This window comes from Lycorma delicatula, chromosome 7 (assembly GCF_047948215.1).
Source record: "Lycorma delicatula isolate Av1 chromosome 7, ASM4794821v1, whole genome shotgun sequence".
NCBI classification, from domain to species: Eukaryota; Metazoa; Arthropoda; class Insecta; order Hemiptera; family Fulgoridae; genus Lycorma; species Lycorma delicatula.
The window spans coordinates 96,451,572-96,471,915 of record NC_134461.1 but is presented as its reverse complement, the minus strand read 5'-3'; the positions used below and the strand labels follow the sequence as shown (position 1 = coordinate 96,471,915).

General features: G+C 31.2%; 1 protein-coding gene across 2 annotated transcripts; it reads right to left on the bottom strand.

Moving 5' to 3' along the window:
* Window positions 1-7,552: 7,552 nt before the first annotated feature.
* LOC142327439 (uncharacterized) lies at window positions 7,553-18,183 on the bottom strand. 2 transcript variants are annotated; one of them, XM_075370517.1, is made up of 5 exons: window positions 17,753-18,183; window positions 17,127-17,269; window positions 14,640-14,815; window positions 13,566-13,651; window positions 7,971-8,019 (listed from the first exon to the last, which is right to left on the bottom strand). In XM_075370517.1, exons 1-5 carry the CDS (start codon window positions 18,078-18,080, stop codon window positions 7,985-7,987), a joined length of 768 nt encoding a protein of 255 aa, XP_075226632.1. In that variant the 5' UTR covers window positions 18,081-18,183; the 3' UTR covers window positions 7,971-7,984. The 2 variants fall into 2 exon arrangements, with proteins under 2 accessions (XP_075226631.1, XP_075226632.1); XM_075370516.1 differs by lacking the exon at window positions 13,566-13,651 and having other exon boundaries at window positions 7,553-8,019.
* Window positions 18,184-20,344: the final 2,161 nt, after the last annotated feature.

Below are 20,344 nucleotides of genomic sequence, written 5' to 3'. Positions count from 1 at the left end.
TTTGTTGACATTATTTACATCAATCTTCTTATAATTAAATTCTCTACAATTTATGTTTAAAAAATGTATGATTTATTGTCAATTTAACAACGTTATTATATGTCAAACGTAAAAAAATGTGTTTTTTTGACCCTATTTTTGGCGTTTTACATGGGATATCTTAGAAACTAACAGAGATAAGTTCTGGGAACTATTTTTCGATTTCTCAGCTCAAAAACATAAGAAAAATGAATTTGCCCCTTAATTGACCTTCCCAGAATTTCAGAAAGCCTTAATTTACCCGGAGGAATTGAAACTCGGGCGAAATCGTTCACTCTGTATAACTCGCTAACGAAGCGTTTTCGGACCTATGTTTATATGAACATTTTTCTTATTTTTAGCCTCTAGAATGAGTTGTCAAAATATTGCCCTATTCTCCTGAATCACTCTGTATATATATATATATATTTCACTTGTGGATGCGATAACTGCCGTAATTTAACGCCAATCACTTTCAAATTGTTCCTTAAAAATAACTCATCCCCAATCTCGGCCGAGTTCGTAAATGGGCAAAATCGGACCTTGGAGGTGGAAATGGGGGGGCTTTTTCGAAAAAGCAAAATATCACTATAATTTTCTTATTAAGTAAAATACTGAATTTGTTTAACGTTCCTAATATTCTTTGGATAAGGGTCTAAAATCTATCTAAGAAAAGTTTTTTTATATCACCAACCATTGACCCAGGGTTGGAAAAAATGGGGTTTTGAAGACAAAAAAATCATACCTCCCAAATAGGCACATTATCAAATCAGTTTAAAGTGGTTGTTAGTCCTCTAAACATTACCTAAAACTTTTGTCTGAAACAATTTTTGATATGACCCTTACAGCAAGGGGTGACCAAAATGTTGCTGGAATTGGAAGAAGATGGGGCTTGTCATATGCCAAACATGTGAAACTTTTTTCACGTACAACACATGTTGTATTGAAGTTTTTCTTAACTTTAAGGTAGAAATCTTTTTTATCAACGAAAAATTCCCTTTCGGCACACCAGGTGTGCCAAAAAGGACACATAACTAGTTTCATTTTTTGTAATTTCAAGATTATAAGTCACATCTTTTACAAATTTATAAAAAAACATTAAGTTAAATGTGGGATAGGTACATGATAAATTTTTAATTTCTAATATTAATAGGATAATGTAGTTTGGATAAGTTAATTAATATAATATGGATAGGCAGGCTTATCCGTAGGAATTTTGCGGTACATAATTAAAAACTGAATAGTTTGTGTAATCACAGTTGGAATGAGTGAAGATGATTTGGCCAGGTAGTACTCACTAACTGAGATCTATAGGTAGTAATTTTAATATACTCATATGCAGTATACTTAAGCATAGTGTATATAATTATTCAAACTAGTTCTTGTAGCATTTTTCTACTTAAGCTTAAAAGTTTAAATCACATGACTTACTATAATGTTGTGCGACTACAACTGTGAGTTAACTCACTGTTCAACTCAAGTTGCTTTTCCACTTTACATAATAAATAATAAATAAGGATTGTTATTTTAAACTAAATAACACTTTTAAAAATTTACTTATGTATGTAAAATTGTATATGAATGCAAAATTTATAAAAAAAAAATTATACAATTTACCTTCATCTTCATTAATACTTTGAAAATTCTTCATCTATGTTGAAGTCAATGGTTAAGATCTTTTCTTTGCATTAACTGTTAACCAACCATATTTCTACAGCTTCTTTTTCCTTTTGTGTTTTTTTTTTTATAACCTTTGATAAGCTAATAAAGATTTTAATCTGCTGCAAGTGTACTAATAAAAACGTGGATCTTCTATGACCCACAAAAAAATTAAATTAAAATGAAAGTATCTTTGAGGTTCAAAATTATACTACCAATTATTAATAATATACTTTCATATTTAACAAATATGTACCAGATTTAATTTTTTCAAAACTAATCATTAATAAATAAAAATAAATAATTCATATTACTAAAAAAGCTACCTTAGTCATAAGAAAATATAAAGTTAATTTATCATTATAGGCCTCTTTTAACCATTCATTTTAGTTTTATCATTACAACCTCATAGATGAGTTCGATATGTGATTTTAATAAAGAAGAGTAATTTTTTTTTGCATGCTGAATTAATTCCATATAAGTGTGGGGTAAAGTGAAGGTGGAAAGATGTAGAATATAAATAGTTTCAACCAGAAATTGAACCGGGACCTCTGGATAAAAAGTGAAGATGCTACCATTTCACCACAAAAATAATTATGGCAACTAGAAAAGAATAATTTACATAATTCTGATATTTTCCTACACATACTTTTCTTAAATTTTTGGTGTAAGTAATGTTTTTCAAATAGCTACTTTTAAAAGTACTACCTTCTTTATTTACTTCTTTTGATTTGGTCAGAATAAAGTTACTGATGAGCTGACAATAAAAAAATATTGTTTTTTAATTGAGACCTTGCTCAATACTATCTTTAAGGACAATGAGAAGCTTTCTATAGAAAGCTTCTCATTAACAAAAGTGACTGAAGAAAGGTTTTGAAGTAATAATTGTTTTACTCTTTCAGGACAGGAAATTACATGGTTCCTACTACCTCCGTCAATATAGGACAGAACAATTAGTGCAATTTTCATGGTAGCATTTTTAAGTTTTTAAACTCATTAAACTATTGCAGAATTTTACTGGTTACATGACCACTACTTCTTCCAAAAGACTGCTTACTACAAATTTATTAGAAAATATTACAAAATATATATATATATTTGAGTTAACAAAAAATTTAATTATAGACTGTAAAATCAGCCAGTCAAAAAATAAGCGAGCTACAAATGGTAACTGTATAACCAATAAGACTCCTCTTTTTGTTGATAATAACTAATTTTATGCAATTATCCCTTTGTTCATGTAGGCTGCTTTTAAAAATAACATTTTTATTAGATGATTCTGTGAATAGATTTCACTCATATAAAAATCAATTTAATACATTGATTTCTATAAAGAATAAAATTAATAAGTTAAATTTAAAATAAACTACAAAACAGAATTTTTTTTATTAAACGCACTGTAGAGGGTTTAGTCACTTTCAAAAATATTATTACTGTATTAACAATTCGTAAGTCATACTGATTAGAACTGAACCAATAGTCATTTTGATTATAAACTTTGTTATAGGGACACTAGAATCATTGACTCATGTTTGTCAATTGGATTACCTCAGTATACTCCTTTTTTCCTTTAAATTTTTTTATACTCTAAAAATTACTTTTTTCTAAAAAAAAAGAGTTCAAGGGAAAAAGTAAACAACATTTATTAAAACTAATTCAAAATGTATAACACTGTAAAAAAACACTAGTGAAGAATGCACAATGCTACATAGTTATAGGAGACCGACTGATCAGAGATAACAAGTACAAGTACAATGTGAAAAAGGGAAGTGTCTAGTGCATAGACACTGACAAACAAATTAGAAGTAGTGTCTAGTGATAAGAGTAGAAAAGTAGGCTGCATCATTAGCAGAGGGGGAACCATGTGTTAAATCTGTCAATAACAAATTGGTTATAGAAACTTTCCCTCCATAAATCTTTTCCATCATAAAAATGTATCTTCTTTTGATACATCTGTCACCTTCTGAAAGATAAAATTTCATGAAAAATCATTTCACGTGTGTCATTCCATCTAACAGGAAATCTTATTGTAAAATCTCATAAAAATCATAAAATACCATAACTGAATTGCTAAATGTTTTCAGACAAATGCCAACAGTTGAATTAAAACAGTAACTTACTTCACTCAGTCATTATTAAAATCAGATATAAAAAAGTAAATTGTTTAAATAGCTAACTAAACAAAAATATGTATGATGTAATTTACAGAACATGAAGGTTAACTAAGTAATGGTGTTATGATTTGTTTGAACAGTATTATTAAAAATGGCCTTCATGTAAAAAAAAATCATTCATCATTGTTTGGAACTCTGAGTCATTAAAACATAACATCGTGTACCTACTTAATGTAATAACTAAAGAAAGCTTAACAAATATAACAAAAAAAATCTGTCTAATTGGCATTACTTTGCTTGTCAAATCCATAGTACTGTACGATTTTTATTTTAAAGTTTAACTTATAAGTTAGACATAACCTTGATTTTAAGAACTGACAAAACATTGTAGAAGCTGGTAAAATCTCATTAACTGTTAATGACATCTATAAATAATCATAGTTATGTTTGTGAAATATATTTCTTTCCTTCGAAGCGGATGATGGTTTTTCATATTATACAAATATTACATAAACATTTTTTTATTTTTAACTGAAGTCAAAGAATACCATTTTATTATAAGTATTTTATTTTCAAGGACTTGTACAATTATTATATTTTAACAAAGATGTTCTTAAAATTAGTAAATTATGATTGGCAGCAAAATTGTGTGATCATTTTTATGCTACTTTTTAAAAGTTAACAATCATCCAACTGATTTGATGTACTTTCAATTCCACTTTTTTTATTTTAATTTTTTAACCTCAACATCATTACTGCATCCTCATTTATCTGTTTTAAAAATTCCCATCTTTATCTTCTTGTACATTTTTTGGTTATCCCAATATTTCCTGGATACTTAACATAAGGCTCACCAACCTAGTGCGACTCTTCTTCTGTTCATCTTAAAAAACTCTTCATTTTTATTATACCGACACGGCAAATTTTAAATATCCTCCTGCAAATTCATTTTAAAGGTCTCTTATTATTTTTCTTTCTTCTTGATAATAATCAAAATGACTATCGGTTCAGTTCTAATCAGTATGACTTACGAATTGTTAATACAGTAATATTATTTTTGAAAGTGACTAAACCCTCTACAGTGCGTTTAATAAAGAAAATTCTGTTTTGTACTTTATTTTAAATTTCTGAATAATAAATATCTGAATAAAATGAGGCAAGGAAGAGAAACAGGAACTGATGAGATTAGTGTGAAAATGATGAAAACAGCAGAACAACCTGGTACCTATTGGTTGAGCAGAGTGATGAAGGCAGCATGGAGACAGAAGAAAATTTTGATTGACTGGTGTATAGGGTGATTATCTTTAAAAAAGGCGATAGAAAAGTGCAAAAATTACAGAGGGGTAACTTTGACCTCCCTTGAAGCAAAGTTATGCTAGGGAGGAGAATGAGAGATGAGATGGATCAGAAGTTTAAAAAGAATAGCATGGGTTTCAAAGAGAAAGGTATTTGATATATGCAATAAGCCAGATAGAAAAGAGTTGAGAAGGACAGGGTATTTTGTTTCATTGGTATTAAAAAGCACAACAAGGAAGTTAGTATGGAAAATGTTGGAAAGGAAAGGAATAGAAACCAGCATGGTGAAGATAATCCAAACATTGTATATAGACTGCGAGAATAATGTGAGGACTAAAGTGGAGGAGACAGATTGGTTTGCTGTAAAAACAAATCTGAGACAGTGGAGTATACTCTCTCCTCTGTTATTCATTATAGTGATGGATGAATTGCAGAAGTAAGTAAAGGCAAAGAGGGGAGAAAAACATGGCTATTTGCCAATAATGTGGTAATTTGGGATGATAGTGAAGAAAGGTGCAGAAACAACTAAATGTGTGAATGGAAAAATAGAGGATGGGGAATAAGAGGATGGGGAGATAAGAGTGGAGAGGAATGTGAGAGGGGTGAGATAAGGTAAAAGTAAAGGATGAGTTATTGGAAGTAGTTGAAAGTTTTGACTATCTTGGGAATTTAATAGTATAAGATGGGAAGTTGGACAAAGAAGTATTTAAGAGAACCCAGAAAGGTGAAGGGTTTTATCAGAACATTAGGAGCATGGTTTAGGATATGAAAGTGTAAGGAAGTGCTATATAAAATGTATTTCACCCAAATTCTATCATATGGATTGGAAACATGGACAACCTCAGGACAGAGGAAGATGGTAGAATACAGATGGAAATAAAAATTTTGTGAAACATGATGGGGAAAACTAGAAGAAATAGAATTAGAAATGAGGATATTTGAAGTAGTTTAGGGATGGAGAGAATGATGGAAAAAATAGAAAAGAACAGAATGAGATGGTTTGGGAAAATGGCGAGGATGACTGAGAAAAGGGTTCCAAGAAAAATGCTGGAATTGGGGGGAAGGAAAGGGAACATGAGGTAGACCTGTAAGGTGATGGATGGAGAAAGTGAAGGAGAATATTGGCAAGAGATTTGAATAGGCAGAAAGGGGGTTGGAGGAGGGAAAGAAGTAGAGGGCAGTCACTGATGCACCTACTGAAAATGGATAAGGGCTAAGAAGAAGAATAGAGAGTAATAACCATTTTAATCGATAAAGTATTTATGAGAATGAAAGATGAAGCAAGGGATGCTCAAATTGAGAAAATAAGTAGAGCACAATTTCATCACATAAACTCCAAGCTTAATTTTAATTAAGTGACAATTCATATATTTCGGATAATTATAAAAAGTTTATTAGTTTAATTTTTATGACTAGGGGTTCGGTGATGCTGCTAAAATCACCGGCCATATAATTTTTTAATAATAGATAAGATTTAATAGCAGTTTTTCCAAGTTTCATAACAATTATTTCCTGTAATGAAAAACTTATCGTTTTTTTCTGCTAAACAAAAAAGCACATGTTATACAAATGAAAGCGATGACCAGACTAATTTGTGTACAGAAACTCTGGAGTGGCAACAATCTAAAAAGAAGGCTTCACGCTACACAGCTTTCAGTCCTATGAATTTGGCACATACGCAATTCTTCTGTAGCAGCATTAGTCTCGTTATTTAATAGCCACTCCTCGTAACTTACAGAACATTAGTTGGAGACATATATTTGTAGGTAAGTCAAGAACAATTCAACTTTTGACAAATAGAAAAATACTTCAGGAATATTTTTAATTTCATGTATAAAGGAGCTTCAACACTAACATTTGGATCAATTTCAGATTCATCCTTATTCTATCCTTTATGTAATTTGTCAAAAACTGAATCATCATCATCCTCAATATCATTGTTCACCATAATGGCCGCAAATAAATAACAATTCATTATGTTGTATATTTCTTCTCTTTAGATAAGCATAATGGAAATTGGGAGAGGTAGCCATTCAAGTTCTATCAGTGTTATCAGTTTCCTACCTAACCGTTTTGAAAAAAAAAGAAGCCAACTAGTAAAAGATCTGACTTCATCCAATCTTTTAATCTATTTCTCACAGAATCTAATCTGAGATGTACATTCATGTTTGATTTTAAATGGGGCTAAAGCATTATCCCAGTCGTCAACTTGGTTTATTATTTTTTATGGTAATTTTATTTTTAAAATTTTTGAAAATTGTAAAAACATAATACAAAATAAGAAATTAATTTATTACGAATACACAAAGAATTATACTTCTAATTTTTCTAACTTTGATCCAACTATAGGACTTAACACTAACAGAAGAAAACTGGAAAATATTAGCTTATCACAGGCTAGTATAATGTTGATTAAATAATGAATTATAAATAAAACACAATACAACTTTGTTATGATCAAATTACATTTTTAAATTTTTTTATTTATCTGATAGCAGAACTATACATTAATTCTATCTGTTTAACATTATTATTAATAGACTGAATTTTTTCATTAATAATAAAAGAAGGATGATTAACTAAATTACCAATTACCCAAATTATTTCATTAATTAAATGAGGATAACAGTTTTCTGATTTAATTAAATTTTCAAAAATCATATAAATTTTTTCGAAATTATTAACAATAATTTCAGCATAGCGACCAGATTCTTCGGAAACAAGATTACCTATTATCCTAATAGCAGCTGTAGTTGTTATAACTGAATATCCATTCATATTTATTAACACATCCAAACAAAAATTTATCATTTCTGATATTACATTATCACAATAGGATGAGCAAGATAATAAATATAAAATCCACATTACACCAGGTGAAAATATATTCAATTCCATTACTGATTTTGCAACAGACACAAAATCTGAAGGTCTGAAATAAAAACCAAATACATTTTATTTATAATTGTTTGATTCCTTTTTTTACTCATACACAACATATTATTTCTAGTAGAATAAATATGTATGTTCTATCACAGTTTTAAGTTGCAGGCCGTCGCGGTCAGCCCGAACGCCTGGGGTGACTCGGCCTGGCTAGGGTGTGACCGTCACAGGCAGGGTGCCTGGATACGATCTATCTGCCTAGATGTAAATCTCGTGTCCTATGTAGGTTGGATGGTAGCATAGTTGAAGGTCATGTGACATCAGAGGTGTGAATTAGATCTAAATCTCGTATCTTATGTAGGTCCGATGTCAGTATAGCATTTACCAATCTAAACCTCGTATTTTATTAAGACCGATGTTAGCACCGTTGACAAACATGTGACGTCAGAGCAGTTGTCGCCTGTGACTGGGGCTCGAGAAAGTGGTGTCTAACCGACCTCGCAAGATAGGGTACGAAAGCGGGTGTCTATCGGTCACTTTAGCTGGTCGAATAGCGTAACATTAAACTGCTGGTACTAGCTTTCAGCCGGTATAGCTCTGGTGCTGCTTGGCAAGGCACATCCACACTCTTACAAAAGTAATATCTTTTTCGCGGCGGCATCATTAGCAAGCAAGTGTAGAATGACGAAATTTGATCATTCAACACGTCATCCTTTAAGAAAGTGCAATTACCGAATGATAGCCAATCAGCCCTCTCAACGGGATTTGCAGGTCGCTGGCAATGGGATCTGTGTTCAATATCGGCACTGTGTTTAAACTGCCGCCCCTCTGCAAACGTACTGACATTTCCGAGCAAGATGGTGTGATGTGTTATTGTTTATGAACAATTACTGAACAATATGAACATTTTTCGTTTAACTTTATCTAAGGTGAATGTATGTATGGATGGTCCAGTAGTGAACAATGGTGTTTGTTGGATGACTTGAATAAACCTAGATATTATATGTAACCGATCCTCAAGCAGCAGGTCCTTTTCTATCCATGCACCAAATACGTGTACAGTATCATGTATTAATTTTCCAAACAACAGGAATGATTTTATCTTTGCTTCTGGGAAGGCTATTATGGTATCGACATGCATCCTGATTATATTTTCTATGTTTTGATACAATAGATGTATTTGAAAGTTATACTTTTCACAGAACGATACCAAGTCATCATTGCACACTGGTTGTAATTCGCTGTAGTCGTCTGACAAAATTGAATCTATATCTACATCCAACAAAATTATATCCTCATCCTCGGTATCCAATTGTGATTCATTTACATTATTTAACTTCATGGTAGAGTTAGACTGTGGTTTTTCTATCTTCAATATTTAAACCAAGATTACAATTTACATATTGCATATTTACCCGTGTGTTAGATACCACATCTCGAACCCCATCTGCAGGCGACAACTACTCTTGACATCACACAGTCTTGAACTGTGCTTCCACCCGACCATAATAAGATGCTAGATTTAGGTCAGCTGCAAACTATAGTTACATCATCTATAGCACAATGGATAATGTAACAATGGCTAAGGTAGATGAAAATATAAGAACATCCATCAAAATGCAGTACGCAGTTCTTGGAGCTGACATTCTTAAATGCTTTTTAATTTACAAGTACAGAGAATATATAGATTCATTTCTTCAGTAAGATGAAGAAATGATAAAAGAGAGAAGAAGTCGCAAGCATTACAAATGGTGTATTGCAAAGACAGATGGAAACGATATCGATGATAGGGATGGGCCAAATCCAAAAAAACATTGTAAACTGTGTATGAAAAAAGGTAATTAATGTTATGTAAGTCATACTTTTTTATTTTGTTACTATTAACTGCTCTGTTGTCAGATGGCCTTCAACTGTGCTAATATCAGTCCTACATAAGATATATGATTTAGATCGTCTGCAGGCGACAACTGCTCTGATGTCAGATTGGTTTCAGCTGTGCTAACATTGATATTATAAAATATAAGATTTATATTGGTAAATTCTATGCTGACATCAGACCTACATAAGATATGAAATTTATATCAAACAGACACCTCTGACGTCACATGGCCTTCAATTTTTTTGTGCTAACATTCGATCTACATAGGATATGAGATTTAAATCTAGGCAGGCAGACAATCTCCAGGCAACCCACCAGTGATGTCAAACCTGAGCCAGGCTGAGGCAACCAGGCGTCTGGCCGACCTCAACAGCCTGTGACCTTGAACTGTGCTAGAACATACATATGTATTATACAGACTGATTCAAAGAAACGGGAAATTTAAAAAATTAAATAACGTTAATGAAATTTTTTTTTTAGAAAATGAATTTTATTTCATGTAATTGTACAAATGTTGCCATTTTAGGATACATACATTTTAGTTTATTTTTTAAAGAAGACATCGAGCAGGTGACCTCTTCTACTTAAACACTCACAAAGTCTCTTCGTTAAATTGTTCATGGTTTGACGTAACATCTCAACTGGAATTTTCGCAATTGCTTCTCGGATCTTTGCCTTCAGTTCTTCAGTTGTAGCAGGTCTACTGTGGAACACTTTGCTTTTAAGGTGACCCCACAAAAAGTAATCGCAAGCTGAGAGATCAGGCGATCTGGGAGGTCATCTAATGTCACCATTTTGTGAAATGACACGTTGTCCAAACAATCGGTGTACAGCTGCCATCGATATTCGTGCAGTATGTGACGTTGCTCCGTCTTGTTGAAACCAGGCTGTGTTAAGAATTGGTGGAAATCTCTTTTGTTGCTCCACAACAAAGGTTTCAAGCATGGCTACGTAACAAGCCGACGTCACTGTAATCGCAAGACCGTTGTCATCCTCAAAAAAATAAGGGCCTATAACACCGTAAGATGACATAGCACACCACACAGTCACTTTCTGGCTGTGCAACGGACGCTGGTGTAGCTGCGTACGATTTTCTTGTGCCCAGTATCTGAAATTTTGTTTGTTAATAAATCCACTTTGGTGGAAATGCGCTTCGTCTGACATCCACAGTTCGTGAACTAACTCTTCGTTACCATTTATCTTCTTAAACATTACATTACAGAATTGTGCTCGCACAACTGCATCATTCGGTTTCAGTTCCTGGACGATCTGCAACTGTATGGATGGAATTGCAAGTCCTTCACTAACATTCTTCGAACACTTGAACTATGCAATTGTAAAGATGCTGAGAGACGACGGATTGACCGATGTGGACTTCGTGTGACAGCATCTTGTAAAGCTTGAACATTCTGTGATGTACGGACGGTTCACTCACGGCCTGGAGGTTTTTTTTTCATTGCCGAACCAGTTTCCTCAAAATTAGATATCCATGTTTTAATTGCATGTGCTGATGGAACACGGTCGTGCCATCCCAGATTAAAATGACGGCGAAATTCTCTACGCGCTCCCTCCACAGTCATTGTTTTTGTAAAACGCTTTGATAGCAAATGCACGTTGCGCACCACTCCAAGGATCCATGACAACTAAATGGCAGGTTAGGTTAAAGAGGCTGGCGGCACTTATCAAGTGGTACCAATCACCCACGGCTACCAACACAACAATCAAAATTTCCCGTTTCTTTGAATCATCCTGTACAATAAATATACTATAACATACAGTATACTGTGCATAATGCTACCATATTACATTAGACTAAGGTACATTTTACAATCTATAGTCCTTTAACCTCTGATGTTTGCATCAAACTCTATTTCTATTTTGTAAATACCAATAGTTTTAAGAAAATTGAACAACTGAAAAAAGTTTACACATGGTAAAGCAATGAGCTGACATATGAACTCACAAAGCACAATGAAAATATTTCCTTTAACACCTTATACAAGGATGGGGTGAAAAGTTCTAAAACTGGATAAGAAAATAACATATTTTTGAGTACATTTTATTTATTTTTCAACATAGTCTCCATTAAAGTTTATACACTTGCCCAGCGTTCCACAACTGCTTATACCAGTTGCATACATCAATTTATCCAACTCCTTAAAATAACCATCTATGGTGGCAATAACTTAATTACTGGTCACAAATCTCTTCCTTCCTAGCCATTTTTTTTGGTGAGGAAACAAGTGAGTCATTGGGAGCCAAATCAGTCTCATCAACTGTCACAAATCGATGTAAAAATGTTTTTGGATTGAACTGAAAGAGCTCAAGACAATCACTTGAAAATATTTTTGTGACACTGTTTTTGATTGGGTGTGAGCAAAAATTTGTTTTTGATCGGTTGTGCCCAACTAGCACAAATTTGTTCATGTCCAAATTTTCATGCAAAATATTGTACATGCATTCTGCTAACATGCCTACAAACTCTGCTAACTCATTGATCTAAAAAAAATGACCTATGCACTTTTTCTATAATTTCTGGCATTGTCACTTCAGAAGGTCTTCCACTGTGTGGTTCATTGAGTGTTTAATCCATTTTAAATTCAGCGACCCATCATTTAACTGTTGTATTTGTAGAGAAGAGTCTCCCAGTGTTGTATCAAGCTCTGCTTTGATTCCCTTCGCATTAGCCTTTCATAAAAAGTATTTAATCACTGCATGGATTTCAAGTCCATTCCATTTTTGACGAATTGTAAGTGATGCAGTGACTTGAAACTCTTATAGTAAACTAATGAAGAATGGAATCATGGGCTGCCATAGAGAAATTAAGTATACTAACACCATCTCTGTGAGGCCCAGAACTTTTCACCCCCTCATATATCACAGGCAAAATGAAAGAAAAATACGTCCTCCTGGTTGAAGGTGATTGTTATGGCAAACTAAACATGTGGAACTGTCCAAGGACTTATTTCCTATACAGAGTTAGCATAGAAACTAGTGTTTAGATACCAATTAGATGTAGCTAGGCCTCCTACTCTTCAAATCTAACAGTCATTACATTTCACTTAACAACTACATACAACATCCTCTGAAATAACCAAGCTGGAATGATATGTAGAAAAAATACAAAACAGCTTAACAGTATTAGTATATTTCATTGTCAATATAAAGAAAAAATTAACAACTAAAATCACCTAATTTATGGAATGTACAAGCGGACAATCAACTTTTTTTTTTATACACTCTGAATAATGTATATACTATCTAACTGCCTTAGAGATGTTCGGAATTAAAAAAAAATTCAATAAAATTTGAGAAAAATTGGTAACACTACTGAAAAACACTTTGGTGAATAATTTCTACTGCTAGGAAAAAATGTTAGGGACAGATTTAATTTTATCTTCATACTTCACCAAATGTATCAATAAAGTCCACTGCACCAATAAGTAATTCCATCTTGACTACACAACAGGTACTTAAAAAACAAACATTAGAGATATCAATAACATATACTTAATCACTTCATAATTGAAGAGAATGTTCCCTTAACGAAGCACCAATTGATCAGAGAACAAGATTCCAAAATCCCAATCAAAACTTCACATCACAAGATATAAAATTTCTATATTTAAAAAAAATTATGAGAGTATATATAAATATAAGTTTTGTTCACAAAGAAATTCTATTTATTTGTTTTACAAATTAATCAAATTTATCACCTTTAAAGAAGTTCCCACTATAAATATACTCCAAAATAATTTTTTCACACATGGATTGCATTTTGGTACATACTTCATAGATTAGCCTGGAATTAGAATCAAAATTTTCTCTTAATCCCTTCAATCTCTAGAAATGTTATCCTTTCCAAGTAGTTTTTATCTTTGGAAACAGAAAGAAGTACACAGGTGCAAAATCAGACAAATAGGGGGAAGAGGTTGAGTGCAATGGTTATGCTTTGCCAAACAATCTCAAATAAGGAGAGCTAAATACAAGATTATTGTTATTGGCTAGCATAAATATTTTGTTTACCAAAACTCCAGGCCTCTTCTTTCACGCTGGCTTCCTAAAATGATGTGTCACTTGAATAATTTTTTTTTTTACCAAACAGATGAAATACACACAAAAAATGAAATAGTAATCATTCAACGTCAGTTCATATTTGAGTGACTTTGAGAAGCTTTGATTTGAAATACTTAATCATTGCACTGTAATACTAATTCCCTATAAGTTGCTTGCAATATTTTCAGAGTATTTGTAAATTTATTACCCAGTTTAGTACCCAAAACAAAATTTCATATAGCACACTTCTCTCCAAGAATCTTTATTTTCTATGTACCAGAAAACTGTTGCAAGTATAAAACTCAATCCCACTTACACCCATGCAGACGTAAAGTGAAATATTCTACTTGCTGCATAAAAAAATGCAACTAACAGAATATTATTTCTAAATAACACCATTACACAATGATACTAGTAATAAAGGAAGAATCAATATATAATTATATACTATTTCAAAAATTCAGTTTCTTTTTGGACAACTTAAATCTAAGTGAAACTGAATCTGAAACTTCAATTTGTCTTTTGTCTTTTCAGAGAAACTGAATTTATTAAAATAAGAAAAATAAAATAAATGAAAGTTTATAACAATACAAAAAAAAAAAAAAACAGCTATAATTTAATATTATTATTAAAAGATGTAAATAAGCCATACAAAAGAATTAAATAGTTTGAATGAAAATCTATCTAGTAAATAACTAAAAAGAATTAAAAAAAAAAATAAACAATACACTTACAATAATTCATTAAATCCAATTTTAATGTAATGAGTAAGTGCATAGATAACATTTTCTTGAAGTTCTGTAATTGGCAATAACTCTAAAAATAATAATAGCAGTCCTTGAGAATTTAACAGTTTCCATGTTTTTATATCACTGCCGACTAAGTTACCTAATGCCCAAATACAAGGAACCTAAATAAAACAAAACAATAATTTTATAAATATCTCTACTTATAATACATGCAAAGAGTAATATTAATTAACAGCCCACATTTAACATTTATAAAATGTCAGCATGTAAGTGGATATATGTATTACAAAGCTTGGCTTTACCAATTAAGAATCTCTGATTTTCAGCCTTAGAAAGAAACTACAGAAACCACCACTCTAATCAAAAGTGTTACTTGGTAGCACAGAGGAAAGAGTAACCATAACATAAATTAACATGATTCAACACAAATGTGTTACTATATTTTACATAGATCATAATTTTGAATAGATCGTTCATTCTACAATAAAGATAATGAATCTCCTACCAATCTGAAAATAAAGTAGTGTACTCTATAGGGATAATAAACAGAGCAGTGGACAACAATGGATTGTTTTAAAATAATGTTGAATTAGATATCAGATCAGAGATACATGTTTTATTTCCTGGATCAAATAATGGCTGATGCAAAATTATGATATACACAACTTAATAAATAATGAAATTAATATTATTATTTACTATTCTATCGTACAGTTTTCCTACTTACCATACAATAGATTTTATCCTTCCTCTTCCTGGAAAAAAGTATTTTAATTATCGAGAAAGCTTAATTGTTACTATTTAAAGATAAAAATTGTAATTAACAGGTTGTAGTAGAACTTTTGGATGATTGGTGCTCAATATGCAATAGAGATGCAATGCTAATTCAACTGATATGATTTGCTAGTTAAATATTTAAATTGTCGATACGTAATACCAAACAGAATAATTACAGATTACAGCTGGAGTACTCATTACAGAGTAAAATGGATTACACCTAAGTCACTTTCATCATTGTTTGAATTATGAATTCGTAACTACTAGAATAATTTTTGTTATTCCTCACCCCAAATGCATTTTCTCATAACTAGAATGATTAAAAATTTATTTTTTAGAAATTCTTTGACAATCATTTTTACTTATTTGTTTATATTCTACTATTCTAGAACTCAATAATGAATGTTGCAATTCATCGGACTGAACAGTCTTTTTCTGTGAAATTTGCACGGACGTTTCCTTAAAAATAGTGGAAGGAAAATTCTGCAGCTAATTTGAATAAACATCTATCTATATTTACACGATTACATAAAACATTTAATGTAATATAATTTTATTGACTGATCTTAGGTGGCATCTGTCGAAAAAAGTGTTTTATACTGTAGTTAGGAAATTTGTTCTAAAAAGTTATGTCGATTAATGTAATAACTTCTGATATTTTAAATTTTTATAATGTTATAATCAAATTATCTGGTATTTCACACTTTTGACAAGGAATCAATCATAGACTTTTATTTATCGCTGATTTGGGCCCACTGAACAAACATTCAGTCACACTAGAATGTTATTAGGGCAGCTGCTAAGTGTCACTACAAATTTAATGTGGAAGTATAAGAAAAATGTTAGCCATCACTGTGAAAATGTGCATTTTTGAGGCATGAACCGGATATTGAAATTAATTTATTTGACTAAAATTAAAATAAATGGTTTTGAGATACTATGACCACTAAATTTGTTGACTTAGCCGACAATAGTTTGCATATACAAGCGTGTGTGTGTATTTTTATGTGTTTGTAAAGATAAAATAATAGCTGTTATGATGAAAGAATGGAGTTTCTTGTAAAACTGTATATTTCTGTATTTTGTTGGGACTGATATATTGTTGTGCAACAGTATACATCTCGATAGCTGAATACAAAGAAAACCAGTTTGTTCCTTTCTTTCCCTCGTAAATCTGCCACAGGATTCTTTTTGTTGTTCAATACACTATGTCTTATATCAAATAGCCTGCAACCGTTCAGTTGCAGTATCTAATATACTAACAAAATTTATAAAAAAAAAGGTTAAAATTAAACTTAATTTTTCTCTTTTAACTGCATTAACATTCTTTCAACATTTTGGAATGCTAGTAAAAATAATTTACATAAATTCTCACTGTAATAGGAAGGGTTAGTTCTGTCAGAATTACAAAAAAATTTTAAATCATATTAATGTAATATAGTTCATAAAATGAAACACTTTAGGTCTATATCTGAAACAGAGTAAAAATGTTTGAAATAACAAACAAGTATGAAAAATATTGTGAATAAAGACACTTACACTATTAAAACTCTAACTCTACAGTAAAAAGTTACTTAAAAAAATTACTAAAACTTCAGAAAAGTTATTTCAGCAGTTGTTATAGTTATTTTATCCTAAACAAGTCATTTTTTGGTTAAAACATGAAAAAAGATAAAATCTAAAAATATATTTTACCTTTAAATTTAGATTCATCCCTTGTAAATGTGTAATGAGATAAGTACCAGCAGATTTAGCGATTTTAAAACAACATTTGTGATTGCCCAATGACATATTAACAAAACATTCAGCAACAGCCAACTGGATCAGTGAACTAACACCTATACAAACAGAAGAATTATTTTTTAAATAAAAATTAGACTAGAACAATCAAAGGCATCTTACTAAAATATGTGAGAAATGAAATTTTTTAAGGTACTTTTATCAATACAGGTGCCACTGAATATATGTTTTAAATGTCCAATTTACTTCTTTTTAACAATAAAATATGGTATTTGTATAAATGCCTTGAACAACAAGGATAAGATAGGAGTAAGTTTCTACTATTGTAATATCAATTAGGTATCTGTATATAATACATCATAATGTGGTGTTGGTTCTGTGCTTATTATGAAATCTGTTTAATTTTGCTACTGACATTCAACATGAATATTTGAATTTTCCAACTAATGAACATGATGCAACCATGATGAACATGTTTACATTGTTTGTGATACAATCATTCTAGTACCCAGTTCTCACAAAAAATAAAAAAAAGCAGTAAGGGTTATCACTTTCAAATTAAAAAATAGAATAATACCAACCCGTCAATTCTCTAACAAGTGCTTGCAGACCTAAATTACTATCTGCATTTAAAAACGTGATAATATTACTTTCATTCTGTATAAATGCACAAGTCAATGTATTAATATCTTCATCAGTTAATTTACTTTTACGTTTGATTTTCTGTAAAATAGTGAGAACTGTTTTAGAAGTTATGATTTGTTTCTTGGAGTCAGAAACTTCTCCCAATATTCCTCTTCTTCTGTTAAAAATAATATCTCGTTTTAGTTGTCTTTCATGTTTACTGATTTCACGATGATATTGTACCATTTTTTCTGTATAAACTTCACCGTCTTCTTCCATAATCATTACTCGTAAATAATACAAAAAATAATAGATAAAAAGTAAGTAACTACTAACTTAACCTCCAAAATCATACACATTTAAATGCGTGCACTTACAGGCAGATCAAGATTTGTGACCACCTTAACATTCTTAAAGTGTCGTATATTCAATGGATAAAAAGTTATAGATTTAAATTCAGGTCCATAAAAAGCAATATGATAATTTTCATGAATAAAAGGAGATAACGTCACACCATTTAAAATATTTTTTAAACCGTCTACCATTTAAAATTTAATTTATTTTTTGACGATTTACTAATTTTAATTAATTTTTTTAATTGTATTTTTTTTTTAAGGAACTTCTTTCTTTTTCCTGTTTAGCCTCCGGTAACTACCGTTTTAGATAATTCTTCAGAGGATGAATGAGGAAGATATGTATGAGTGTAAATGAAGTGTAGTCTTGTACATTCTCAGTTCGACTATTCCGGAGATGTGTGGTTAATTGAAACCCAACCACCAAAGAACACCGGTATACATGATACCGGTGTACTGTGTAATCGTACTTCCACGATTAGCTTATCAGCAACCTTTCTTTTTGTAGCGTGTGAAAATGCCATGCCTGACCGGGGGAAACTCGGGACCTCAGGATGAAAGGCCGAGACGGTACCAAACGCGCCACAGAAGCCGGCAGCTTATTAGCAACCTGAGAACCGGCTTGGTCTGTGTAGTGGTTAACTCATTATCGCAAATCAGCTAATTTCGAAGTTGAGGTTCCAATTCTAGCAGACGTAGTTAGTTTTATACGGGTTTGATTACTAAATTGTGGATACCGGTGTTATTCGGTGGTTGGGTTTCAATTAACCACACATCTCAGGAACGGTCGACCTAAGGCTGTACAAGACTACACTTCATTTACATTCATACATATCTTCTGATGCAATACCTTACGGTGGTTACGGAGGCTAAACAGAAAAAAGTAGTAGCTTGTTAGCAACCTGCTGCTAGTAGACATCTGTAGATAGCTCGTTGCTGTGAGTGGCAGTGAAATATTTATTTTAAAAATTATAAACGACTAGCGTAAAATGCATATAAATTATTCCACTAAAAGGTATTTTTGAAAGTAATTGTGCAGCAAGTTATTATCTCAAAAAAATAGAAACCAATTTAGTATGTGAATATGTTAATGATGTTTGTAGTATTATGCTAATTGCTTAACCAATTAGCCTGTACAATTTAATTGTGATTTATACTATATAAATAAATCTTATTATAAAAGAAAAAAGTATTAATTAATTAATAATTTACTTAATTTGTTAAAGGTAATATATTTATTAGTTGTGTTGTTTTCACATGATTAAGCTTATCCTTATTAAAGGTAGATTACATTTTTTGTTTATGATATTAGCAAGGTGTGTTCTATCTGTGATTGACAGAATATTTACTACTGTTTTTATCACATTCACTGCAGACTAATTTGTATTAATAAAATCGATGGAGTAGTACTTGTTATCAAAATCAGTTGCTACATTTTACTGTTAGAGGGTTGTTTATTGTTTTCGTAATATACATACATTATATGGCAAATTGACCATAAATCTGGGTTTGAAGCTAATAGAATTGTTTTATATTTATTTATTTCACATTGTATTTTACAAACGTTGATAAATATAAATTTATTGATTTATTTAGATTAGTTTGTCCCTGGCATAGTTTGATTTTAATTATTGTCCCTATCAATATATTCAATACTGAATTTTATCATGATTTACAAATTTACCTATGGCTAGCCATTTGGTTAGAAAGCTGGTTTTTTGTTCAGTTGGTCTCAGGTGTCAGCTTATTAGGAGGATGTGGCATTTTTCACCTGTAATTTATAACTAATAAAGGTACAGTAAATCTAGTTAAACTGTGAAACTTTTATTAAACCTATGAATCGAAATATTTTTTCATTCTATAACTAAATTCAGTTTAATCACAGTTGAACAACTGAATTTATTCTAATCATGTTCATAGATATGTTGTTTATGAACATCTAAATATACATTATCCTCTTATTTAATTTACTGTTTATTGATGATGATAGTGTTCTGTTCACATTATTTTATTATTTATTAGCTGACCCGGCAATGCTTTACTGCTAGATTTGAGTGTATATATATATATATATATATTAAATGAACGCAAATGAAAGTTTGAAAAAACATTAAAAAACTGAACATTACAGAACATCACAAAATTTAACATTTCCCTCTTTCCCTTCTTCCCATTTTTGAAAAATGGTGGGTCCAT